The 27,762-nt window shown below is 45.6% G+C and overlaps 1 protein-coding gene and 1 long non-coding RNA gene across 3 annotated transcripts in view; one reads left to right on the forward strand and one right to left on the reverse strand.

Moving 5' to 3' along the window:
• The first annotated feature begins 1,343 nt into the window (after positions 1-1,343).
• On the forward strand, positions 1,344-23,426 carry LOC113459050 (uncharacterized). The gene is made up of 4 exons (XR_003379879.2): positions 1,344-1,646; positions 6,119-6,304; positions 7,601-12,230; positions 13,725-23,426. It is a non-coding gene; the product is annotated as an uncharacterized LOC113459050 (long non-coding RNA).
• AFG1L (AFG1 like ATPase) overlaps positions 21,296-27,762 on the reverse strand; it is a 64,566-nt gene continuing 58,099 nt past the window's right edge. For both annotated transcript variants that reach the window (XM_074537991.1, XM_074537990.1), the window contains exons 12-13: positions 27,572-27,685; positions 21,296-26,847 (exon numbers count right to left, since the gene is read on the reverse strand). In XM_074537991.1, coding sequence (XP_074394092.1) covers positions 26,716-26,847; positions 27,572-27,685 — 246 coding nt within the window. In that variant the 3' untranslated portion in view covers positions 21,296-26,715. The remainder of the gene's footprint in view (positions 26,848-27,571; positions 27,686-27,762) is intronic.

Consider the following 27,762-nt stretch of genomic DNA (forward strand, 5'->3'; position numbering starts at 1 on the left):
GGGTTGGAGATAAAGTCATATGGGGGGGGTGGGAGACCTGGGATTTCTTGTCAGTACAGCATTATGGACATCTCCTGTGAAGTGTACTGCCGCTCAGTAAATGAATGTTATATTGCACTTACGTTAAACAACGGCTGCATTGTCTGCGTGGACCTCACACAAACAAGCATATCATGGGTTGTTTTGTGAGGCACCTGCAGCCTGGTCCTTGAGCAGTTTGTCCCCTGCAATAACCCTATGTGCCCCTCCCAGTCACACCGTGAGAGAGTGGCTCCCTTTATGTGTTTTTGTTCTTCCCACAGTTCCCTACTGTGTCCTTTAAACACAGACTGGGCAACAGGCAATAGGCTTTGTGGCTGATTCAGAGCAACCGGGATGCTGATGATTAGAAAGAAATGTCATTTATAAACCAGCCAAATTCATACCCTGAGACTAACTTTTTGGCCCAGTTTGGCTAAAACTGGCTAATGGGTTTCGCAGTTGTTATGGAAAGATTGGCTGGCTGGCAGACACAGAACAAGGATCCAAATCGTGCCATGGAAATTGATGGGTTTGCCAAAGATGGCCACAGATTTCTAACTATAAAATTTTCCCTGAAGTGATGAACAGCAATTTAAAGATCACTTCAAGTCAGCTTCAAGTTAGACTCAGCATTATTTATGAGGCCTGCAATACTGGTATTTCCCCTGATATCCCTCTTCCTAATGTCCCATTGAAGGAGCATCTCAGCTTCCATTGTAAACCAATAGCCAAGTTCCTGATGTGCCACGGATGTGACTTTGAGGGCCAGGAAGAAAGGTAAGAGGTGGCAAAAAAGCAAAAACTAATTACATGTTTTAAACCCTTTCAAAAAAACTGTTCTTTAGGCTGACACTGCTCAAAGGCTTGCTTCATAGTTTTTAAATACTTGGGGGTACATGCAATTTTTGAGTTTATACTGTTAGGGTGCAGTCAAATTGCTGAGATACACCAAGAAATTCCACTTTTATTAGTATTATTCATCTTGGATTATATGAAAGAATTTTGACTTGTAAAGATAGACAGCTCTCTCCCTTAGCTTGGGCTGGTCTGAATGACCAAACGCTGTTCTGCCCTGCCACTGACTCGTTGTGCAACGCGGCCGTGTCCGCTTAAGCCCGTCTCGGTTCCCCCCACGTGGGGTTAATTAGAGCCACTTATCGCTTAATTGCTCCATCATTATAACTTAGCACCTTCCTGCTCCCACACGGCGCGGGGAGGGGGAGCGGCTGCGCTGGCCCCGCCCCCTGAGGCCCCGCCTCCGCGCCGGCCCCGCCCCCGCCGCGGTCCCGCCCCCACCAAGCTAGGCTGCGCCGTGCGAACTGAATGATGTCATGCTCCGGGGCCGCGCGTGACCGCCGGGGCCCGCCCTCGCCTCCCATTGGCCGCCGCCCGTCGCCCGTCAGGCCAGCGACGCCTCCCATTGGCCGGCGCCTCCGCCCCGCCGCCGCCCCTCGGAAAATAATAAACAATCGAGTAAAATGCGGCGCGGGGCGGGGGTCCGGGCGGGCTCCGCGCCCCCTCCCCGGAGTTGCCCCTCGCTCCGGGCCCTGCCTGCAGCCCTGCCGCCAGAAAAGCCTTTCCTCTAGGTGCTGCGGCGCTCGCACGGAAATTGCCTCAGCCAGAAGGTACTGCTGCACTGAGGACCAAGTAAAACCATGTCTCGGCTTTCCCCGATCCCCTTGTCTCAAAGCTAAGTTGTGCCAGGCTGCAGGTGCCCTCCAGATGTGGGTTGGAGGCGGCGGAGAGCTTGTGCGGAGGGAGGGGAAGGGACTGGGTGGGTACGTGTCTGGCAGCCAGGTGTGCCATTCCAGTGTGCCAGATGCCTAGAGGTAGGGCACCGAGAGGGAGACCTGGAAGCCACACCTCTGAAACAATGTCGATTGTCAGTGTCGGTGGTCTTCGCGGGACCAAAAACGTCCCCGAGGTGACTTTCCTTCCCGCATGGTGCTGTGCGGAGCTACAGCCTCGATCCTTGCTTCGTTAGGGTGGTGCTCACACAGCACAGCCCTAAAATAACTACCTCTCACAGCCCTGCTTCCCTCTACCTGCAAGCAGAAGGCGCGCTTGTCCAGCAGGAGGTTTGATCGGGGATCAGGTGACGAGAATGAGGGTTGCGGGAAAGGATTTACCTTTTCTCAGGCTCGCAGCCTGGCCTCTCCTTTTGACAGCAGGTGCCCAATACGGCCTATTTCGCTTCCTCCAAAGAATTAATTATTTTCTCCCGTACGTGGCCCCTGGAGGAAAAAGTCTAAGCACCTCCTTCATGCTGTCATCCTGTATTTCCAGTGATCAGAGCACTTGTTCAGGAGCTGAAGATGTGGCTCCTGGTCCTCTTCCCAGGACGTTGTGTTTTCTTCTCTGACAGATGTTTGATGTCAAGTACATAGAGCACACTTTCAAAAGGGGCCTGAAATCCAAGGCTGGTCCCCTCCCTTCCCCATGGCGATGTTATTATTGCTGGGTCATGGCCTCTCCTTGATTGCTCCCGTGAATCCCGAAGCCCCACCCTCTCCCCCAAGCAGCAGTACGGGTTCAACAGGCTGCTTGGAAATGGAGTGCGTGTCAGGCTGGGCTGCTTCCCCGGTGAAACACTCCTCGGGAAGGTCAGAGCCAGGCATCTGAACCCCGGCGGGCAGAAAAGGAGAAAATGACCTCGTGTCTCCTGGTGTGTGTGAGGGGCACTGCAAGGCACACAGAGGGAAGGAAATCTCCCCTGGGGAGTTGAGGAAGGGTTCAAAAGGGCTGCTGAAGTGTTAAGCAAAAGCAGTCAGCGGCTTAGCACATGGTGGAGAAGTTGATTATAAGCATTTGCAGCTGGTTCTCTCTCTCCTACCTCGGAGGAACTGGGTAACTGCTGACTCAGGAGCTGCATCAAGTCGGAGGAATGGGAAGGGGCTCGTGTTTCCCGAGTGCCTGTGGAGCCGCTGAGCGATGGGACAGCGCCGGGCACCTCCTGCCCGCCGTCCCGTCCTGGAAAAGCGATCCCAGCAGCGTGTTCTAAGAAGCCAGAGCCTGCTGGTATGTGCTGGATGTGCTCTGAGCAGGCTATGCAGCCGGGGCCGTGGGTCTCGTCTTGCATGGAAACGTGTCCGAGCTACGAATTCCAGCACTGGGTCCGGGGGAAGACAGGCACAGAGCTGCCCAACTTGGGGTGGTTGTGTGTATGTGAGAGGCAGAATATCCTGTATCTTGAGATGCTGACAACCTAAAAATAGGCCTTTATTGCCTCCAGGATTAGGCATCTAATTAGGAGCAGGGGATTTTGGGAGGGCAGTTCTGAACTTCAGTGCCTCGGTTCTGTCCCGGTACTTTTCTGCTCTTAAAGACTTTACATTCCTTGCAGCTCATGTGAACGTGACTCAAACAAGCTCAGGGCATGCAGTTATAGCAACTGCCCTGCAAACTCTTCCTGGAATCTGAAAAGTTGAATTCTTCCATTTGCACACACCCTTGCCTGCCTTGCAAAATCATTTCCTTCAGTTTAGCAAACCAAAACTTCAACTAAAGTAATTCACTGCCAGTTTATCTATGGAGAGGCAATGACAGCAAGAGTGAGACCTGATTTTGTTGGTTTTTAAATGTATTTTTTGGGGGTAATTTTATTTTTTGAGCCCATCTAATTGAATACATGCCAAACTGCTAGAGAGTGTGCTGCTTCTAAACACAGTGACTACTCTTCAAAATAGGCATGTCTAGTTCAAAATATAGGTAGAGGTATTATAAACCTTGTTTAGCCAAAATGAACTTGTTTCCTTGGAAGTAAACAGGGAAAACTGGGGGAGGAATTCTAGCTGAGGTCTGACAGATGTTCAAGTATGTGAAGCTTAGAGAGGAACGTGTGCTATTCAGTTTGCTCACGGAGCCTTTGTGACCTGTGTCTTCGCGGTAATGATGACACAAGCTTTTTTGAATAAAAGGAAGAAATTAACTGCCGTGGCTAATTGCACCCTTGCTAGCTTGCTAACCAAGGACACCATTTGACTGTGAAAATTGTTGGTGTACCCAAATCTCTCAGCTGGAGAGAATATCTATCCAAAGTGAGAGTGTTCCCATATCTATGGGTTAGAAGGGCTATTTTAAAAACTTCCTTTAATTAGAAAATTAAACACTATTGTTAAAACAGTGGTACACTGCTTTGAAAAATTAAGATCATATGGAATCATTTATTGCTTTTCAATATGCATTCAGTCTCTGGTGCAATTTTATGTACTCACTAATGCATAAAGTCTCTTGGAGCAGGAATAAAGAAAGCACCACAAAGCATGATTTAATACTATAGGGTCACCAGATCTGTTTCACATTACTGGATGTTTCAATCTGCTGAAAAGAAGGGGTTGTCCCCAAACCAATGAAACAATGATGGGAGGGGGGGGAAGCCCATAAATCTGAACCACTTTGGAAATATAGCGTACATATCTAGAAAAACTTTTAAAAGAATCAGTGGGGATTTGGCTGCATAAGAGATTAAAATGATGTAAATTTATATTAAGAACAGGAAAGTTAAAACAAAGTTGCTATTAACAGCACAATACTTGATTGCAATTTAAGGCATCTTAATAAATCATGTTTTCAAACAGTACAGGCCTACATAAGCATGTGACTGTAAGAGAAAATAAGAGCAAGTAATCCGGGAGTGCACAAAAGTGCTTTTGTTTTTAGTTCTGTGGTCACTGGAAGTGCCTATTCTTGTGCTTATTCACAAACACCTCTGGCTCCTTCGTCCAGAAATCCTATCCAAACGTTTTTGTTCTGACTTCGTTAGAGGACTTTGTGCTTTGGTTCTTTTCATATGACTTGTTCAGGGTTCAGTCTTACAATGCCTTTCCTCTGGCAAGGGACTGAGATGGGTCCTATGCCTTCACTGCATTTTTTTTTCTTTTGTCTTCTTTCCCTCCCAAGAATGACAGGCTGTGGGGCAGTCTTTGCTCTCGGGGCCTGGGCATTTCCCTTGCACTGGTTCAGCAGGGATCAACAAGAAGAGGCCAAGTCTGACAAGTAAACTATGCCTGGTTTGAGCCACCTGGCAGTGAACTCTGCAGGCATGGGAGGCAACCTTTCTGCTTTTATCATGAACCTGAGAGCAGTATAACTGTCTGGCTAGTTATAATTTAACAGAAACCCCATTTTTCTTCTTGCTGTGGTGGTATGCTTTCTTTTAAATATCATCTGTGGAGTCTCCCAGTGAGTGGGAGCTTCAGTTTTGCTTTGTATTTCTTACATATACTGACAGAAAACTAGTCCACCAGGTTACTGAATAAGAGCCATATTGCTTCTTAGAGGCCTAAGCACACTAAAAAGAGTTTGCAGTAATTTTAATACTTCATTAAAAATATTTTTCAGTATATATTTGTCATTTATAACCAATAGAATAACTGACTGGTTTTTTATTAATTTTGAAATCTTATATTTTCAACTTTATTAAGCAAGTAAATTAATATTCAGCTTTCCTGTAGCACTGGAGCTTGTTCATCATTGTGCCTTCCATCATTCTTTGGTAATTGATATTAGTAATTTCAAATAAATTCAGATCTTTTGTTCAAAATAAACAGAGTATATGTGTGTCTTCTGGATCAGCCCTGTAATGTGACCTCTCCTGTCTGCTCAAATTGTAGTATCAAAATAAGAATCTCCAGAAAAATGGAGCCAGTTGAATGAATACATCATCAGTATTAAAACCAGCACCATGAGGACTAATTGCTGTCTTCAATTAACTTTTGCTCAGATCCTATATATTAGCCACTGGAAAATCTTAAATAAAATTCTCTTTTATTTTATATTTAATTATATTTTATTTTATATTTATTTTATCTTATAATCTCTATTATTTTATTCTATTTTATATAAAAGTCCTCTCAGGCTTTTTCAAAAACAGTTGTCAGTTTAGGCATATATTCCTACTTTAACTTGTATGTATGTTTGTTAAGACTATTGCTTGTCTGTAGATGGCAATAGCATTACAGTGCTGAAGTAGCCCCCAGCCTGTAAAATAAGGCTGTGATGCTGGTGAGCATTAACTTTCAGAATAAGAGAAAAAAATATCTTGCCTTTTTCTTTTATGTTTGTTTGATTGTTTTGTTTGTTTGTTTCATGTCTGCAGCAGTGGCAGTGGGGACTGTTCTACTTGCAGGAATGTTGGGACTAATCATGTGAGAAAAGATCCTGGAGTGATGAGGCAGCATATTTCCCATGTCTGAGGTCAGGATTTGTTCTGTGAAGCTGACCTTTAAAACAGCCTGAAAATGAGGAACGTGACACCAGAGCAGAGCAGGAAGTATGAAATTATGTAAGATATGTTTCTTCTGCATATGAAATACTTTTTCTTTAAAGCTCCAGGTTTGTGATTCAGCATTTTCTGCCACTGAGAGATACAAGAAAGGGGAAAATTCTGTAGCAAAGAAAGAAAGTCCCTATTGTTCTAATCAAAACCTAATAAAATATTAGCCACCAGGTACTTTTGTTCCCTTCTGATGAGCTGGGGTTGAGATTATGTTTTCCCAAAATCACTCTCCCCTCAGCCTCCTGATCTGAGAACCCTGGAACAGAAGACAAAGTTTTATTTAGGCACATCCTGGGCACCTTTTCTATATATAATCTGTGTGAAGTGCCTCCAGCTTTGTTGGCATTGGATTCCTGGGTGACTGCTGTTCTAGCTCTGATGAGCAACTGCAGGACAGGCCTGTGATGAGGACACTCCACGGTGCTGGTGCCCAGTGGGTGTTTGGTGCAGGACAGGCAGGTCAGGGTCCCCCCATGGCTAAAGCATCAGCTTGGGTGAGGTTGCCAGCCTGGGTTGGATCCCAGCTGCATGGTGATGCAAGCCCTAGACACAAGCTCTCCTCTCTGACCTTATGCAAAAGTGCCTTCACTGCCTTTTTTCCTTCTTGCCTTTTCGCCCTGTGCCCCTTCCCTTGTGGAGAGGCATGAGGTTGCATTGAGAGGTTTGATGCAGCTGCCAGATGCCCCAGCCTGTTGCTGCCTCCCTGGTCTTAGAAAAGCTGCCGACCTGTTTGGAAGAAGAAAATGAGGGAGCCATTTCATCCTTCTCCCTCTTTGGAGGCTGGTTCTGTGTTCAGATGGATTTTACCTCTATTGATAAAGGAGGTGGCAGAGTGGGGAGTACTCCCAGATAGTGAGCTCAGCTGGGTCCATGGAGAGACTGGTCCCTGGCAGAGTGTTGGCCTCAGGATGGTGGCATTTTCCCAAACAATTCCCGGGTATGGGCATAAAAGGTCTGCAGTCACTACACTTCGATGGGTCAGAGGGTTTAACAGCTGTTCACAGCTAATCTGTGCCCACTGGCTCATTTGTCCCTATGGATGTGGTCTGGGTGTGCCTGGGGCGATCTGTGCTCACAGCAGAACCCTGCACAGGGGCAGCCGTGCTCTCCAGTGCTGAATTATGTCGCGGGCAAGAAGGAAGACAGCCTTGTCATGCTTCCCCTTTACCTGCTGAGATGGCAGCAGCAGAGGTGACTGATGGCTGTTTTGTGGTTGCTTCAAATGCCAGACAGAAGGAAGCAGGCTTGCATATGCCTCAGACTCTGAATAGATTTATTTTTTTTCTTTTTTTTTTTTTTAAGAGTCCTAAGAGAGAAGCAAATGGATATAAGCATGTACTGTATTTGTGAGACCAGCCCTGGGATGGCCTGCACGTTATAAATTGATGTTGAAAAATGGGTGGTGGAACATTAGAGCCACACAAAATGATTCAGAGCCGGAAGAAAATGCTTTGCAATGGGAGACATGGAGCACTTTGTCTCTTTAGTTTATCAAAAAAGGCTGAGCAGAGAATTGATTATGATGGTGAAGGAACTTCCTTGGAAGAAAAATACCAGGTACTGAAAGGCTCTTTAATCTAGTAAATTATGGGAATGTGTTTCAGCAAGCTGAAATCAGATACATTCATATGAAAAACTGGGCACAAATTTATTGGAATGAAGGTGGTTAATCACCATAACAAGCTGTCAGGATAGTTGGAACATTTTCCAGATGTGCTCAAGCCAAGACGGGCCTGTTTCTGAAGGGCGTGCACTAAGCACAGTTAAAAGCATGAGGGACACTGCAGTCGAGTCTCAGGCAAGGTAAACAGGTGATGTTTGAAGGACTGTGATGTGTGACAGGCTTGACTAACAGCTCCCAAAGGAGCTGTGAAGATCTAATGGTTCCCATCTGTCCTTTACCTCCCAGAGACAGAGAAAAACAGCACTTAGCAGAAAGTGGAAGGGAGGCATCAGAATGACAGCCTCATTGCTGGCACACTCTTGTGACCTCTGTTTCTGGAAGGACTGTGTCTTTCACCTCCTTGGGGCTCTGCTAATGTTTGCTCTACTGCCAACACAAGAACAACCTTTCTTCAGTCCACAAGCTCTTTGTACAGATTGGCATCAGCACCTTTCATTTTAGGAGAGAATGAATAAAAATTTGTGATGCTCAGTGGTAGCCAGGATAAGTAGTTTCCTTTTTCAGTTTTTTTTTTTTTTTAATTCCATCTTCATAAGCTTTGGTTTTGCCTGTTCTTCACACCTCCTAGTTTCCCTAGTATCCATTTCCTTGTATTGCCTTTGCCACAAGGCTCAGTGTATTTTCCTGCATTGATAATCTGTGGTGCAGGATGCCTTGGAGGGTGCTTCCTACCTATAATTTGACAAAATAAACGCTGTCTTTCTTGCACAGATTTCACATGGGATGGGTATGTCAGTGATGTGCTGTGTAGATAAGAGCTTGTCAGGAACTTTTTGATAAAGTACCTTTCATCCAAAAGTACAAGTTTGTATCTGCTGTAGCTATTGATGGAAACACACTAAGCCGTCTTTGCAAAATACCTGCAGTCTGTATCTCGAGAAGTGCCCTAATCTAATTTTAAAAATTTTCTAATTTTAAAAAGGCTCCTTTTCCAGAAGACCAGTTGGTGGTGGAAATCAGGAATTTCTTATCTCCTATTCCCTTTTCTGGGGTCCCAGTGCTTTCATGCTTATTGGCCATCTGCCAGGGATGATGCAAGTATTTTATACTCTCAAGCCCTGAGACAAGTTTGCTCACTTTTCCTGGTTCCAAAGGGCAAGGTACAAAGTCAGAGCTGAAACAAGGCAAGTGATTTCCACACAGCATCCCTGTCTTCCAATTGGAAAGACATGGATTTGAAAGGTGGACTGTTTGCTAGATAAGGCATTGACTGGGTGGATGCAGCCAGAGAATTGTGGCCAAAGATTCTATGCCTAGGCTGGTGCTGAGTGGTGCCCCTTGAGGCTCTGTCTCTTCAGTATCTTTATTCATGACAGTAGGACCAAGCACACCCTCAGCAAGTTTGCAGATGGCATAAAGCTGAGCGGTGCAGCTGGAACAGAGGGAAGGGATGCCATCTAGAGGAACCTGGACAAACTGGAGAAGTGGGAACATAAGAATCTCCTGAGGTTCAACAAGTGCAAGGCGCTGCAGCTGGGTCAGGGCAATCCCAGACAGTACAGACTGGCAGAACAACTCATGAAGATCAGTCCTGTGGAAAAGGACTTTTGGGTTCTCGTGGATGAAAAGCTGGACAGGAGCCAACAGTGAACACCTGCGGCCCAGAAAGCCAAACACATCCTGGGCTGCATCACAAGGTGTTGTCAGCAGGTCAGGGGAGGTGATCCTGCCCCTTCCCTCTGCTCTCTTGAGTCCCCACCTGCAGTGCTGCATCCAGCTCGGGTTCCCAGCACAAGATGTGAACCTGTTAGAGGCAGTCCAGAGGAGGCCATGAAGATGATCAGAGGGATGGAGCACCTCTCCTGCCCAGACAGGCTGAGTGAGCTGGGATTGCTCTTCTCTTGATGGAGAAGAGGATGCTACAGGAAGACCCCATTGCAGACTTCCAGTACTCAAATCACTCTCTTCAACTTCCTGAAGGGTGGCTGTGGTGAGCTGGGGGTCGGTCTCTTTCTCTGGGCAACAACAGACAGAACAAGAGGACACAGTCTCAAGCTGCACCAAGGGAGATACAGGCTAGAATTAAGGAGGAAGTATTTTACAAAAAGAGTGGTCAAATACTGGAATCATCTACCCAGGGAGGTGGTAGAGTCACCATCCCTCGAAGAGTTTAAAAAAAGGCTGGATGTGACACTTGGTGCCATGATCTAGTTGAGGTGTTAGAACATGGGTTGGACTCGATGATCTTAAAGGTCTCTTCCAACCTAGAATTTCTGTGATTCTGTGAAAGTGGCTTATAAAAAGAGGGAAAGAGGCTTTTTACTTGTAGTGATAAGACAAGGGGGAGCGGTTTTAAGTTTAAAGAGGATAGTCTAGATTAGATGTTTTAGGGAGAAATTCTTTACTGTGAGGGTGGTGAGACACTGGAACAAGTTGCCCAGAGAAGCTGAGGATCTCTGGAAGTGTTCAAGGTCAGGCTGGATGGAGCTTGAAGCAATCTGATCTAGTGAAAGCTGTCCCTGCCCCTGGCAGGGGTGTAGGAACTAGTTGTCCTTTAATGTCCCTTTCAACCCAAACCAGTCTGTGATTCTATGAATGAAGGGGTGGAGCTGTCATCCTGTTGTCATGGTATTATTGTCCATTTCCACAAACCATTAACCTGGTTCATGGACTCTCTAGAACACGGAACTTAAGAGGTAGAGCAGGGTTTTGAAGTGACATCTCCTGAAGTAACTTTTATGTGGGGAAAAAAACCTTTTGAAGAATAAGAAGTGTTGGAGGGCGAGGATGGTCGTGTTTGTTTTAGATTTGGGGTTTTTGGCGGACACACTCCAAGAAGTTTTCCAACCAGTTTCCTGAAGTCCTCATACCTCTAGAAAGCAGCAGAAGTATCTGCATGAGCAAAGAGCTCCAACACAGGAAAGTACAGAGGGTGTAAGAAGAATAAGGCTTTAGCTGGAGAGATGGAAGTGGTGAAGTCCTGCAGGCACTGGTAGGCTTTTCTGCAAAGACTGCAGTTGCAAACAGAGTCTGGCAGGAACTCACCCAGACTTTAGGAAACATTTAGTTTTAGAACTTAAGAGCCCCATGTTTTAGTCTGAACTGAACGCATGAGTCTAAAACTTCTTTAAACTCTGGATGAATGTTGCTTTTAACCTTACCCTGTAGCTTGGATCCATTTGTTTAGTCATTGCCCAGATGAAGGTTATTCTTTGTCTCAGAGAAAAGATTTACCTTTGCTCTCTGTCTCAGATTAGCTTACTGTTGTCCCCACAGTTTATCTGCATATCCTGCTGCTAAATGTGGATAAAATTAGCAAATTGTCCTTTTACTCCCTTTCCTTTCAGCTTGTTGAGGCAGGATTCAGTCATATGCATGGCAATGTGTAACTGAAGGATGTTGGCCCTGCCCAGCTGGCTTAGATCTCACCTCTAGGCCTGTACTCAAAAAAACCCTACCTATTCTGAGCAGCATGGGAAGCTCTCCAGGGCCCAGAATGTGAAAATTAATCAATTCTTGTAGAGATGTTTCTGTAATGCTGTGGAATCCAGCCAAGAGACATGATGAATGTGAAAGCTGTTTTCTAGGACATCCCGTTTCATTTAATTTTGTCAAGCCCATAGAACTTTTCAGCAAATGTCTGTATCCTTCCATCCTGCATCCTTTTGTGATGTGGTTACCCTGGCAATCCAGCTGACTTTCCAGAAAAGCCAGAAGTTCATTGACTTGCTACATTAAAGGCCTTCAGTGGGCTTCAGCATCTATTGATGCCAGTCCTTTCATGGGCTTGGACTGTTATGAGGAGACATCTGCAGAGAGGGTTATGCTTTAGCATGCTTGGTTGGAGCAGATTTTTTTCCTTGTTTATTCTTCACTCTACATGGACCAAAAATCTTGAAACACTGAGGTAATTTTTCTGCATATCATCAGACTTCTGTTCCAGCAGATTCTCTATAGGGGTAAAGTGTTCCATTAAAGGTCTTTTCTTATGTACCTCCCTTCAATGTGTTTGTGCAATAGTTTGACTTGAAAAAATCTCAATATAATTCCTTCCTTTAGGCAAGCCACAGAGGGACCAATGTTTAACAAGTCCGTCTATATTTTCCACTTGAATTTAGCATTTTTTTTAACACTTGAGATTAAGAAATAGTGCCTAAAAGGTATTTAAGTATGCAGGAACTCTGAGCATTGAAATGCCTGACTCCCTGAGTGCCACATGGAGTGCTTGCAGTTTATGAGGGGAAAGTTTGGTGCCTCAGAAGAACGGAACCTGAACGCACAAGGAGCTGCTTGCACCAATCAATGGAGGTATGAGCCTGGAGGGGGAAATCACACGGGGAAGACCAAGCGGACAAGAGCTGCTCTCATGATAAAAAACAAACAACAAAATAATTTTTAAAAACCCAAACCAAACAACAAGCCATGAAATGTTAAACAGAGGTTGACCCATCCCCTCTAGTACCTTCTAGTTTCCTTGCTCATGTTTTTGGAGAGGATACAGTCTGTACATTCTCCTAGGATGTTGTCAGTGAATAGGATTTCTCCAAGCTGAACCCTGTGGGAGGAGGAGGAGGAGAAGTGGTGTTACTGATGATGAAGGGGTAGAAGAATAGGACTAAGGGAAGCTCTTAACCATAGTAAGCCCAAGCAAGTGCCATCTTTTTTTACAAAGGCATGGTCTTGGGGGTATTTTTGAGGAGCCTGTCACAAGCTAAATCCTACAAGTGCTCCAGGTTTCACAGCATTGGGGTTTCAGGCTGGTTCAAAAGTCAGACTCCTCTAAGTCTGTTCCAGATATTGTGATTTTTTGAGAACAGGATCCCAGCAGAAGACAACCACAATAGATTTCTTCACTGAGATACAGAGATACAACTCATTAGCACAGCTGCCCTTTAACATGGGGAATTCACAGGTGCATCTGAAGTTGCGAGAGTCACTGTTTCTTGTCAGACCACCTGTATGTGCAAGAAGCATCCCAGAATTACTGCAATCCCAGGAATAGATGGCACTTCCAGCTCCATTTGCCAAAAGGTCCCCACATGAAGGGGCAGCAAGGACCCCCACCAAGAACTTCTGCACTCCAGGGTGGAGACAGCCTTACATCACCCAGGCAACACACTGACAAATAGATGTTCAAAATGATGAGTTGGAGACAGGGATCCCTGTCACAAGGTAGCCATGCAGAAGCTTTCCAGAGGTTTTTTGGGGGCCTGCCTGTGACTTTGCTCAGGAGCACACATGCCCTGTACCCTGCACCAAAGGATGCTGCTGGGGCTGTGACAGGGAGGCTTCAGCTTGAGCCATTGCAGCATCTGGCCATGGGGAGAAGGCTGGGATACGATTAAGCAACATGAAAGGGGTCACAGCACCAAGAGAGTTCAGGAAATTTGGACAGTACTCTCAGACACATAGTGGGACTCTTGGGGATGGTCCTGTGCAGGGCCAGGAGCTGGACTCGATGATCCCTGTGGGTCCCTTCCAACTTAGATTATTCTGTGATATAAGGCAGCCCCAATTTCATGGAAGCCCTTGCTTCCCAAAATCATTATAATTGGTTGTGTATTAAAAACAGATCTGTTTAAAAACATAAATCATGGTGAAGGCTGGGTTATCCCTGTCCTGTGGAAGGCTCTGCTGCCCACCTGCCCCACACTTCCCTGTCCAGCAGCTGCCCTGCAGCCCCTCACGACCTTTCTGCCCCCCATTTTTGTGTCCAGCCTGCCTGACGTGGGACACAGGGCTGTATCCCATGCTGGGAGTGTGGGTGTTTGATATCTTTTTTTTTTTTTTTTTTTTTTTCAGTATTTCACAGACATTTTCGGGTTGGAGGGGGCCTCTGAAGGCCATCCAGTCTGAACCCTCTACCAAAGCAGGGTCACCTAGAGCAGGTGACGCAGGAACGTGTCCAGGTGGATTTGGAGCCTCTCCAGAGAAGGACTCTCCACAACCTCCACGGGCAGCCTATTCCAGTACATAAAGAAGTTCTACCTCGTGTTGTGGTGGAACTTACTGTGTTTTAGCTCATCGCTCCTCATCCTGTCACAGGGCAGCACCGACAGCAGTCCGGCACCATCCTCTTGCCTTTGAGACAGACACCTATGCATTAATGGGATCCCCTCTCAGTCTTCTCTACTCCAAACGGAACTTTCTGGAAGGGATCTGAGCGCAGGCTGGTACGGTGTATTTGCCAGACTGTTCTCAGCCTGGCGGTGACACTCCGGGGTGTATTTTTACCCTCCCCTTGCCAGGCCGCCCCCCCCGCGCCGCCGCCGCCCGGCCGCGGAGCGCGCCCGCCATCTTGTGGGCCCTGCCCGCCTTGCAGGCCGCCCTCAGCCCGGCCCCGGCGGCGCTCGGGGCTTCAATGGGAGATTTCCCGAGCAGACTTAAAATACGGAAGATAACTGGGACTGTAACAGGTTGCCCCGGGAAGTTGGGGATGCCCCATCCCTGGAAGTGTTCAAGGCCAGGTTGGGTGGGAGCTCTAAAACAAATCTGGTCTAGTGGAAGGCGTCCCTGCCCATGGCAGGGGTGTGGGAACTTTAAGGTCCCTTCTCTCCCAAGCTATTCTACGATTCTGATTCTGTGATTTTGCAAACAAGGGTAGGAAAAAGCCGAAGGCAGTGTCCTAAGACAGGCTTTCCCTTTTATCACTGGGAAGTGGCTGATTGCAGAGTGAGTGGATGTGTTTCCAGAGCCCCTGCAGGTGCAAGCCTTGTGGGGAACCTGGGCTATCTGGATGATTCCTGTTATCCTTAAGACAGATATCCCCACAAATCCTTGCCAGTCTAGGATTTAATAGGCCCAGCCTGCTAATTTTTTACCATCAGAGAGTTCAGCATGTGCAGATTCTGGGGAAGATGAGCGAAGAACAGGGAATGCATTTTGACTGGAAGTGCCACTGAATCGCAGAAGCAATGAGCGTGGTTGATGAGAAGTTGCCTGCTTGGCACTACTACAACAGCCTGCTGAAGAGAGAGTGATGCAAGCGCATGCACACTCCTCTAGGAAAGGGTGAGGAACAAAATTTTGCCTCCCCTGAGGCAAGAGAAGAGAGCTCAACACAGAGTGGTGCCAGATGATGGCATGTGATGTGCCCAAGTACAAAAGTATTCCTACAGAACTTGGGGCTAGCTTTCCTTTCTCTGTCAGTCTTTCATGATAATTTACTGTTTATCCTGCCTTAGCCTGGACTCTCTGTTTTGCCTGGATAATGGAACAGTGGTGCCTCAATTCACTTAAAATACAGCATTGAACTTGACTGTTGTCGCTGATGGTAGATGCACTCAAGTCAGAGGAGAGGGACCCACAAATCCTGACAGCAGTGCTTTCCGGCCTCTCCTTCCCCAGTCTGTGCATACATCCAGGGTTGCCCCATCCCGGGTGCAGAATTCAACACTTTCCCTCATTGAAATTCATATAGTTGGTGATTGCCCAGTCCTCTGATTTATCAAGGTCTCTCTGCTGGGCCTCCCTGCCCTTGAGGGCTTCAGCAGCTCCTCCCAATTTAGTATCATCAGCAAACTTATCCAGGATCCCTTCAGATTCTGCATCCAAGTCATTTATGAAGATGTTGAGGGAGCACAGGACCTAAGATGGAACCCCAGTGTCATCTGTGGACCCTGTGGAACCCCAGTGTCAGGCTGCCAGTCTGCTATCACCCCATTCCCTGTAACCCTTCGTGCCTGACTGGTGAGCCAGTTGCTCACCCATGGCATGATGTGTTTATTCAGCTCTGTACTGACATTTTGTCCAGAAGGATACTGTGAGAGAGTATTGAAAGCTTTACTGAAATTAAAAAAGATTACATCAACTGGCTTCCCTAGGTGGGTTCTCTTGTTGTAAAATGAAGTTTGACAAGAAAAACCTTGCCCTCAGGAAGCCATGCTGGCTGTGACCAATGAATGGTGGTTTCCTGCTCAGTTGTGCTTTCCTTGCAAACCTTGTTCCTCTTCCACACCGAGTCACTTATGACACTTTGCTTCTGATTCATCATTGCTGCCTCATTTTGGAAAACTGAAATAAATGCTGGACAAAGCAGGAGAACTGCAGGGCTGCCTGGATGCTGTGCTGTGGAGGCGGGTGGCTGAACTGCAGGCAGCTGGCAGTCAAGCCTGTGAGTGTGGCAGAAGGAAGAGCTGAGGTGGAGGAGTGGGATGGAGGTTGCCCAAGCAGCACCATACAGCCAGCCAAGGGCAGGCAGAGGGATGGAAGGCAGTCCCTGTTCAGAGAGGGAACACCAGTTAGTCTGAACAGGAAAAGAGAATCTGGCAAGGACAAGCGTGCAGTTTTGTAATGGTACAGGGGACCCCTGGAAAGACCGTGAAATGAGAACAATCAATTAACAGGCTGCTGTGGCTTCAGAAAAGCCATTATAGACAAACTGGTGTAATGAGCACATCTGATGCACAGAAGCTATTTAACCTTCAGCCCCTTGCCTTATAAAGCACCTCTGGGGCAGTGGGTAAAGCTGTTAATTATTAAGGTCAGCCCTAGCAGACAGAGGTGTCCTCAAGTATGGGCTGCTGTGATACACTCAGGTAATTTCTCCATTATGTCAATAACTAATTTCCTGAATTGTTCAAGAATTGACAGATTAGCATCCATTAACCAAGTCTTAACTCATGGCTGTGGGAGCAGTTACAGGCCACAAGGGCTGCAGAACCCATTTGTAACTCCTTGAGCACATGTAATATATACACATAGACAGTACTGCAGCAGCTTGGTGAAAAAAAAATCCATACAGCAAACATTTAATGGATTTGGTAAGTGTGACTTTTTACATTGTTCATTCTTATGTGGCAAGACAAATCTCATTGCTTTTATTTATGCAGTTCATATAATTTTGTGTACCTAAATGCAAGCCTAGCACAGCCTATGAAGAACCTTTGGAAACTGCAATACAGGTAGGTAAGAAATTCCTTTGATTCACAAAGTGGTTTTGTTGTTTTGCCTCAAAGCCAAGAGCAAAAACGCAGCTGTCCTGAGTGGAGCTGTTGTGAAGGGACACGGGGCAGAGTGCTGAGGCTGCCTGAGCCTGGCACAGCGGCTGCACCCAGCTCTTGGAGCAGGAGGGAATGGCTGTGGGACTGTCCCACAGCGGTACCTGAGTCTGCACTGACCTGCCTGACACTCTTCTGGCTGCTGGCCTGGAGTTAAACCAGAGGAAGCTGAGGAGAGACAGCAGAGAGAAGGAAATGAAACTATGGGGGTGATAAAGCCTGCTAATACCAACATTCCTTTAGGGGATCAGTGGGGAGCGAGGTGCTGGAATAACTGCTGCCAGCCTGCTGCCAGAAGGGTGACGAGCTGCTTTACCAAGGGCAGCAATGAACACAAAAAGAGATTAAACCCTCTCCCAGCACAGATGAAAGGGCTGGAGACTGGGGTATGGAAAGAAGGTCAGAGCAGCTTCCCAAGAAGAAACATTACTGGACTTGCAGCTGCACCTGGGTGTCCCACCAAAGCTGGGGATGATGGGCTGTGGGAGGGGATTTCAGGGGCTTGTCTATGCTGCTGAAAAGGTGGAAAAGGGGAAGTTCCAAGCACCAACACTTCCCTCAGACTTAGGCTTGTTTCCTGGTTTGTGGCAGGCTTTTGGCTGTACTGCCAGCTGTTCTGCCCCAAAGGGAGACTTTCAGCTGTCCACTGCAGGCTGTTTGGAGGGGAAGGGATTGGCAGGCAGTGTTCAAAGACAGCAGTCCTGTTTAAATGCCAACACAGGGAGTAGGGTGGGCGAGCCAGGCAGGGGGTGCCAGCCCAGTCACAGGGTGGTGAACATGGCAGCAGCCCTCACCTCCTAGACTTATGCCCTGGGAGAAATGTCAAAGCTGGAGTGGGTAGGGACACTGCTCCCTTACCTGGAATGATGTCTGGCTTTTTTTCCCCCAAACATCCTTTACCAGACCTTTCCCCACAAGCCTCATCTCACTGGTATTCCTTAGGCTGCCATGGCTGCAGCATCTCTGCAGTAGCCGTGTGCAAGGGGCAGGTGGCCGTGGGAGAGGCCACAGTGGGAGAGCAAGCCCAGGTGCACCACAGGCTGGAGCTGTCTGCCCACCGAAACCGCCCAGGCGGCTGTGACTGAAATTTAATTTGCCTGGTGCATTCCGTGGACATTTTAATCAGCATTTCCTACAATCTGCTTGGCAAAGAGGCTGGATTGGCAGCTGCCTGACTGAATGGGCTTTGCACCCAGTCTAACCTTCTCCATTCGCAGTTTCCAGTGCTGGAAAACCTCTCTGTCTCACTTTCAGAAGTTTCTATAGCAATCACAGCCATCCTAGTGAAGCACTAGAAATGGCAGCCCATTCAGATTGTAATTTTGCTGGACAGTAATTGCTCCTCTCTCCACTGGCCTCTGAAATGTTGCTTTTTGGGAGATAACTGCAACTGGAGGAGACTGGTCCTCTGCCTGTGTTTCCAACCAGCTTTGCTCCCCCTGCCCCCTGAGGAACTCTGTTACCTGTTTAAAGCGTGTGAACCTCGATTAGCAGGGAAGTGTTGCCGGGCACATCATACCTCAACTACAGGAAAGACCTGACATGAGTGATGCTCCTAACAGGCCTGCAGGAGAAAACCTCCCCACCCAACACAGCATGTTGTCACCTGAACATTATCCATCACTGCATGTAGAAAAAGTTACAGAAGTGTGTTTGTCTTTGCTAATTGTAAAAGACCAGAGCACTCAAAGGTTTTTACTTTGTGTCGGTGAGCTTACTTTTCCTAGTTTCCTTGACTTCAGCCTAAACACTCACTTGATCTTTTGTTCCATGCTTCATTTTTCAGTGGCTGTGATTGCTCTTAATTACTGTGACACTGAAGAACCATGTGCTGAAAATACATTAAGTAACTTCTTGCAATAAGAGAATGTGGTAGAATTATCCCACAGCTTGTGAAGAAATCAGTTAACCATTTCTTAAGCTCTTGTAATAATCTTCCTCCATACTTTTATGGCTATTGTTGCCTGCTGGAAAAATTAGCTTAAAGCTGAGTAAGGGGAATTGTGGATAAGTGTTTGCAATTTGGCTTTGGACTGACATAGTGTGGTTGCACTCAGAGAATTTGAAGTCTTTGCTCTGGCAGCAGTACTCAAATCTGGGAATATAGGATTCACATTGGAAAAGAGTGGATTTTTATAACTATTTAAATGAACAATTTCAGCTAGAGAGTAGATTAACAGAGCCAACTAAACCCTTCACCCTGACAAAGAACTGGCGGGAGGACTATAGAAACACATCCAAAATTTTACCAACATGAATGCAGAGTACTAGGTCAGTGAGAAGCATTTCTGTATTTTAATGGCTCTCTTAGAAATCAATTCAGTTTAAAACAAAAGTTGTTTTACAAATATGTGGAGAATGCAGAAGGCTGGAGAGGGAGCAAGTGGCCTGCATCCTCCATCTGCTCCATCCTCCCTCTCTTCTCATGCTACTGCAAGTCCCCCTTCTGGGCAGACACAGAGGCAAAAGCAGGCAGTGCCCTGAAAACAAGGGTCAGAAATGTCTCCCATTCTGCAGGTGCATGGGTGCACCCCCAGACCCCACACCCTGTATTTCATGTGTGCCAGAGCTGCTGAGGCCCAAAGCCAAGCAGCAGGAACGTCTAAGCCAAGGGGTTTTGGGAAGCTGACACAAAAACCTGTGCTTCTCCATCAGAAATGAGGTTACAGAACAAGAGAATATTAAGTACCCCAGGATGAGGAACAATCTTCATTGACAAGAGATGGACATATTGGGGATTGCTCATCCCTGAGAGCAAATGGATCAGGATGACACAAGAGGAGCATCCACTGGACAAACAAAGCTGCAAAGGCAGATTGGCAAAACCTGTTCTTGACGAATTTCAGAAGAGGCAGCAAAGCCTAGGGACGTTTTTTGAGCAAAATTTCTAATTAAACCCTGGCAGCTTACTGCTGCAGGATGTTTGAAAGAAAAACAGGATCTTAAATTGATCTGGAGAAAGGTCCAATGTTTCCATGAGTGGCAAGGCATGCAAACATTGTTGAGGCTACATCCTTTTCCTTCACAAATCTGTGTGAATCTGTAATGGGAGAGTGAGACATCTCATTCTGTATGCTCTTCTCAAACACTGGGTACCACAATGCTGCAAGCAAGATACTGGAACAAGTTGGTTGCTTGACTTTCAATATTAAAATATCCCTCTTCAAGAAACAGGAAAATACAATGTTTGCAGTAAAAAGTGTAGAAATAGACCCAAAGTTTAACCTAAAATTTTTACACCCCTGGTTTCCCAAGTCTGAACTATGAAACACTGCTTGCCATCTGCCAGCAGGACCTGTGTGTGTGCCCCTGGCATCCATGGAGGAGTGCCATGCTCAGCAGTGCTGTCCCGCTCCCAGCACTCAGAGGTGCTCCTTTGGGACACCTGCACTGGGGAGCTGCAGTGATCCTCAGGTCCTGTCAGCCCTTCTGTGTGGGGGCTCTCTGCCAGCCTCCATGTTAGCCAACTGCTTCCCCAGCAATTCTCTAAGCTGAACAGAACCTGTAGCTACTAACCACAGAACTAACTGGTTGACAGCACAAGCACATCTTGGACAGTAAGAATCTCAAATTATGAGGGGGAAAAAGCACTTTAATTGTGGTTTGCATACAGTTATTTTGTGTCACCCTCAAGTTGTTGGAGGAAAGAGACAAAGAGGTGGAAAAAAGGGTTCCAAACCCAAAAATTGCGGCTGCTGGCAGCAGTAACTGAGGCAGACGAATCTAAACTACTTCTGGAGGAGGACCTTTCTGATAAGGCCTGCGTATTCCAAGCCAAAAGCTGAACCATGTGTAGGGCAATGGCTACAGCTTGTGCAGCCCACCACATGGCCAGAAACTGGCAGTGCTGCCAATCCAGGTTTCCCCCCTGGATACAGAGATCTAAGAAAAGCCATCACACTAAGTCATGAAGACCAAAGGGCTGGAGCACCTCTCCTATGGAGACAGGCTGACAGAGGTGAGATTGTTCAGCCTGGAGAAGGCTCCAGGGGGACCTTACAGCACCTTCCAGTACCTAAAGGACACTGCAACGACCTGGAGAGGGACTTTTTACAAGGGTGTGTAGTGACAGGACTGGCTTTAAACTGAAAGAGGAAGGGCTTAGAGTGGCTATCAGGAATAAATTCTTTACTGTGAAGGTGGTGAGGCACTGGAACAGGTTTCCCAGAGCAGCTGTGGATGCCCCATCCATGGCAGTGTTCCCAGACAGGTTGGATAAGGCCTTGAGCAACCTGGTCTAGTGGGAGGTGTTCCTGCCCATGGCAGGGGAGGTTGGGATTAGATGATCTTGAAGGTCCATTCCAACTCCTTAATATTTTGTTATTCTAATTAACAGTGGGTCTGTATATCCAGAACACATATCTAAAATTAGCATGAGTGACAAGTTTATAACATCTGGTTTTATTAATTTTTATTACAAGATAAATTCTTCTCAAATAGCAGATGGATTTGACAGTGTTCAGTTTGTAATATACTAGATTCAAAATTACATATTTAAAAAAATATTCTCTATACAAGGAAAATCCCAACAGAATTTACAAAGCCACTGCATTTCAAATGTATAGGATCTGAGGTTGTTATAAATCTTATAGGAAATTCGTTATTACAAGTAAAAGAAAAACTACACAAATGGTTTACAGTTTTAATCACAAATCTCAATTTTTTTTTCTTTAAATAGATTCTTAAAATAGATGCATTAATTAAAACAAAATCACTACGAAGAGGCATGTGGTGTTTAGTGGATGACATTAATTCTGTAACCCAAACAAGGAGACTAATCCACTCTGAGTAGCTAAATTATTTTTTTGCACTATTTACATACTTTACTGAAGTATTTTCATCCCAGAGTCTCAGCAAGCATCTTAGAATATTAATGAGGAAAGCCTGGCAGCACGCCTGAGTTAGCAAGTGAGAAAGTAACATCATTCCCATTTTATCAACAGGGAAACTGAGGCACCAGGTGTATTCAGACCCAGGAAACTGCAGAAAGAAAAATCCTGAACCTTAATGCTGTTAGCCACGTCATGATGGAGAGACTGTTCTTTGTCCTTGCTAAGTGGCTGGTGACCCTTCTGGTCACTGTTTGAAACCTGCTCAGTTGCTTTTTTTCATGTTTAGATTGCTGCAAAATAGGTGACATCTATCCAGCTGTGTTGTCATCACAAACACCTTTGCTAAAAGAAAAGCCATTAATGGTTTTCCTTTTCAGATCAAAACCCAGCAACAGCAAAAAGTGCCTCTTCACTCCCTCCAAAGCCTTTGGAAGACTGTTTTGTTCTACCCAAAATACTCCAATTGTTCCCTCAATCTGCACAGTAACAAATACTGAGAACCAGTAATTCTGAAAGACAGAATTGCACTATTTATTATTTTGTTTAAAAAGCAGTTAAATTTTTGGGCATTGTGAACATGCTTTGGTCAATCAAGTATTTGAAAGAAGTTACTTGGGAGATTCTCAGCCAGGACGTGACATTTAAAAAACATGAAGTGTTTCACATGGTCCATAATCCCCAGGATTTTACTTCCTATGACAGCAAAATATTATACCACATCAATAAAGGTCACTTGAAACAACCTTTAAAAATAACTTGTCAGAAATGTTTACTGAATGACTAAAGGAAATAAAAAGTTGTTGCAGATCTGAGATGACATAATTTCACAAGGAAAACTTAAAAAGCCAGGACTTAAACTCTGGATAGAAGCATTCAGCACAAATGCAGCAATTTTTAAGGCTATTATGGAGCATGCAAAATTTAGTCACAGGCATCTCACTGTTTACATGTTGGGTAATACAACATCTTCACGTGGAATAAAGTCATGGACTGTTGCTGTCTCACAGCAGCAGGAGCAGGCCAGGCAGCAGGGGACAGGACAGCTGGGAGCACAGGTGGCCCAGCACCCTGGGGCACAACAAACCACTCTTGTCCATGGTATCAGTGAGATTCTGGCCAGCACCAGTTGCCTGGGAGGTGTCTGAGCCCAGAAGCACACCCCCAGCTCAGCACTGGAAAAATGCTTTATACATGCTACAGCATCATCAAATAAGCAAATAGGGCTTCACTTTCTTCAGGGAGGTAGATGGGCATAAATGTGCTGCTTCTGTGGTTACAGGGGCACCCTCTGCCTTGGCCACATCTGGGCTGGCTGAGAAACCAGTCCAATAAATTTTTCCTTGTGGACCTGACCCAAAAGTGGCAAACCTCCCTCTGCAGCACAATCACAAATACAGCACAGAGATTTAGGCAATTTTTCTTGTTTTCAGCCTCAAAACACTCTGGAATCTTCCCCATTTCTTTTCCTTGATTATTGCTGGTACCTACCAGGGACTCCCAACAGACAAATTCCTTACTGGCCAAGGAAAGACTGCACTATGGTGTTATTTAGCAATAGGTCCCAGAAGTAGTGCTGGCTGTGGAAGCTTTTGGGGGACTTCCCTCCTGTGTTTTCACAGAGCTCACCTATATCTTTAGAGGCTTTCAGTGGTACATCAGTCCCACTGCAGTTAGGAGCTTTCAAAAACCTGGGGCATCTGAGTTTGGGGTGTGCGTTCAGACTGCAGAAAAGCCTCAAATACCAGTGGGCAAAGCAGCAGCAGTTTGAACACAAACAGGGATCCTGTGGGTAAAGGAGCTTCGTCATCACCCACACAGACAGTGGAGAAACACCTCAGTTCCCTGGCCTGAGGCAGTCTCTGTGGGAATGAAGAACCTGCCAGGACCTCCTCTCCCATGTGTCCCAGACGTGTCATCTGTGTTCTGCAAGATTGCACATTTCCCCTAAACCACCTGACAGAGAAGGGCATACAGGCATAACACAGTTTTAAAACCAATGTAAATAAATATCCAGATGCAAAGTGCCTCAGGTTATCTACCACCATCTCCCATTTTCCTACCACACGTTTTAGTTCAAGGCAGGAAGCATTTGAATGCTACTCAAAAAAAGTCAAGGCTGAAGCTTCAGGAGAATTATCAGTCCCAGGCTGATAAGTATAGAGTGCCACATATAAACACAGAAACACACACATTTAAATTATATATATTAGTTTTATCTAGATTTATATGTACATGTATAGATTAAATATACATATGTGTTTGTATATACAGACACACATGCATGTCAATAATCTCTCAGTTGAGAAACCTAATCCAAATCTCTGAAAGCACACAATTATTTGGATAGTCTTAAGTATAAACAATGTATTCTGATTGGAGTTTTCATAAATATGCATTCAAATTCTCCATGGCAGACACCATTGTGGGAATAATAATACAGTTCCATTAGTTGCAAACTATAAATATAGGCTTTAAAAATTATTTGAAGAGCAGGTATAGCCAGAATAAGTAACTTCCAGGACAAGCAGAAGGGACCAGAACAGAAAACTAGAATTGAAGATGTGGCTCCCTAACAAAAGTGCGTGCACAGGACCTCTCCAGCCCTCTCTGCTGTCCAGAAGGCCCTTTAGGATGCTTTTTGTAATTGTGATGGGAGACAACTTGGTAACAGACAGAAAAAGGTCATGCTGCAAAATCCAACAAAACCTCTTAAAGTTGGGGACAGTGTGTTATGTATCTCCTCCCTAGGACATGAGTGCAGTCTTTTCAGTCCATCTACATGCTTTTTTCTACTCAAAGTTTCTAAATATGCTCTTAAGTTACTTTATAAAAATACACAATAAGCCAATACACACAATATCATGTTTTGTCTCAGTTAGATTAAAATCAAGAATGACACCACTGCATCTTCAACTAAAATAGAGTTTACAACTACAAACATGAGGATGGGTGATGTGTCCTGAGGTATCAGTTCCTATCCTATCTTTTCCATAAAACACTTTCCTATGGTAACATGATGAATTGCCTCAGTAGGAGTGAGTACTGCTCCTCCCAGACCAGGGCAGGTGTGTCAGCAGCAGTGGAAGGTTTGGTGTAGAAGCAGCATAAGGAAATTCAGGGTAGAGATGCCACTGGTGTAGAGCAGCATATCCAGGCTTGCAAGAACCACAACATTTAGGAAGAATATGAGCTTGCAGTTTTGTTACAGCATACCCTGTCTTATCAAGGTCTCTTTTCTCATCCATTACTTAGATCTTAATCCTGTGCAGCTTCAAGTACCTTAAAGCTCCTCCTCAGGATTCTCTCTTGGTTAAAACCATTAGCTTTCAATGAGCCAGACTGAGCAACAGTCTGATTTAAAAAAAAAACAAAGTCCTGAAGCCTGAATGTCAACACATAGCTAGACTCAGAGAATAGAAAAAAACCCAAAACAAAAACACACTACAGAGGAGTTCCAGGATTCTAGCATGAACAATATCAGGAGTTTCTTACAGAAGCATTTGATTTTTCTTTTGTGAAGCAGCATTATACATGACAGAAGCAGTGCATAATCATTCAAAGTGCCCACTTCATGTGATATCATGAAATGACTCTGCATAGCCCATTCCAATTGGTCTGTAGACCAATTCTTCAGAAAAATTCTAATCCCATCAAACTTCCTGAACATCAAAGGTATATTTTAGAGAAACATTAAGGTTGGGAAAACACTCCATGATCATTGAGTCCAACTTTTGTCCAAACCTCACCCTATCAAATAAACCACAACACTAGAGTGCCATGTCCAGCAATTTCTTAAACACTTCCAGGGATGGTGACTCCACCACCTCCCTGGGCAGCCTGTTCCAATACTAGACAACACTTTCAGTGAAGAAATTCTTCATCATGTCCAACCTGAATCTCCCCTGCAGCAGCTTGAGGCTCTGTCCTTTCATCCTGTCACTGACTGCCTCTTCTCCAAGAGTCCAACCCTCACCTCATTACACCCTCCTTTCAGGTGGCAGTAGAGAGCAGTAAGGCCTCCCTGGGCCTCCTTTTCTCCAGGCTAAACACCCCCAGCTCCCTCAGCTGCTCCCCACAGGACTGATGCTCCAGACCCTTCAACAGCTTCACTGCCCGTCTCTGGACTCACTCCAGCCCCTCAATGTCCTTTGTACAGTGAGGGGCCCAGCCTGGACACAGCACTCAAGCTGAGGCCTCACCAGTGCAGAGTACAGGGGAACAATCCCTGCCCTGGTGCTGCTGCTCACACTGCTGCTGATACAGGCTGAGATTCCATTGGCATTCTTGGCCACCTGGGCACAGCTGGCTCATGTTCTGTTTACCAGCACCCCCAGGTTCTTTTCCCCTGGGCAACTTTCCAGCCCCTCTGCCCAGCCTGTGGTGCTGCCCAGGGCTGTTGTGACCCAAGGGCAGGACGTGGCACTTGGCCTATGTAGAACCTCATACAACTGGCCTCAGCCCAGTGATCCAGCCTGTCCAGATCCCTCTGCAGAGCTTTCCTGCCCTCCTGCAGGTCAACACTCCCACCCAACCTGGCATCATCTGTGAACTTACTGAGGGTGCACTTTGATCCCCTTGTCCTTACCATGCACAAAGATACTGAAGAGGGCTGGCCCCTATACTGAGCCCTGGGGAACACCTCTGGTGAGCAGCCACCAGCTGGAGGTAATTCCAGTCACCACCACTGCATGGAGCCAGACATCCAGAGAGGTTTGAAGAAGAATAAATGAAGGCAGAATTTCACATGTCCACACACTGGTGGTACAGACAAATAATTGAGACCTCATGTCTTAAACTCAAAAAACTATTGATGAAAGAAAACATGGTCCAGATGATAAAGTGCAATTATTATTCAAGTTGTGCTAAAAAGCTTTCCAGTGCTTTTCTGAAGCTTTTCCAATTTTTCTTCTTGGTGATTTCATGCTGTAATTTTACTTCTTGGTGATTTCATTCAACTTTTAATTATGTTTTTTTGCTTCTGTCTCCATCATTCCAGTACTGTTCAGTTTGCATTTCTGTGAGCCGTGAGAGGGTACGCTGAAAGGCAAAGATTTCCTCTTCTCCTGTAAACACGGAGAGTCCTTTGGCAGAATCCTACACCAAAACAGCACCACACACTTGTGAGACTCATGGCTGCACTGAAGTGCTTCCTGCCTAACTCCTTAGGCTCAGTGCTTTACAGGTTTTGATAAAACAAGACAGCAGCATGGCACCAAAACATTAAAACTGATGTCCAAAAATTAAAGAAAAGCACCTCTTTCAGCTAGGAAATCTCCTAAAGGAATACAGCAAAAAGAATAATTTGGTTTTAAACCAACACAATAACAGGTTAAATATCTATTTTTCCCTTTTTTTTGACTAACTGTACACCAATTAAAGTATTTTAAAAGCCATTAGCAATAGCTGAGCTACAGGGAAAAAGAAAAACAGAATAAGCAACATGCAAAGCAGTACTGTTTGTGAGGATTCATGAGGCTGTTTTGTAGTCTAGGAACAGGCAGAACAAACTATCTTTTATTTCTGTATTTTAAATGTTGGTGCTATACTTAAATCAGCATTTTCATATAAGACTGAACAGATACAATGATTAGTATTCAATATAACCCTAAAACTTAAACAAAATGGTTCTACATATAGTGACGTTTTCTTTGACTATGAATAAGTAGCACAACATGTAATTATCAGAGTGACAGACAGTGCAAAAAAAACAGCATGCCAATAGTTAAATGTTTCCTTATTCCCCCTCTTAAAATGCTGTGCAATTATGAGACCAAACCCAATTTTGTTACAAAAGGGAGCCAATGTTAAAATCGTGTACCTGGCTCAAGTCCAAATCATCCATCAACACTCTGTTCTCCTGCCGTTGAGCACTGTCCTGTTTCACCTGGAACAAGCTTTGGAGAGGAGCTGCCGCAGAACAGATAATGCGCACCTGAGAGGAGACAGGGAACAACTGTGTCATCCTTTGGGCTTTACAGGAATGGGGTAAAACACACCATCTATGCACTG

The sequence above is a fragment of the Zonotrichia albicollis genome, chromosome 3 (genome assembly GCF_047830755.1).
Source record: "Zonotrichia albicollis isolate bZonAlb1 chromosome 3, bZonAlb1.hap1, whole genome shotgun sequence".
In the NCBI taxonomy this organism is placed as follows: Eukaryota; Metazoa; Chordata; class Aves; order Passeriformes; family Passerellidae; genus Zonotrichia; species Zonotrichia albicollis.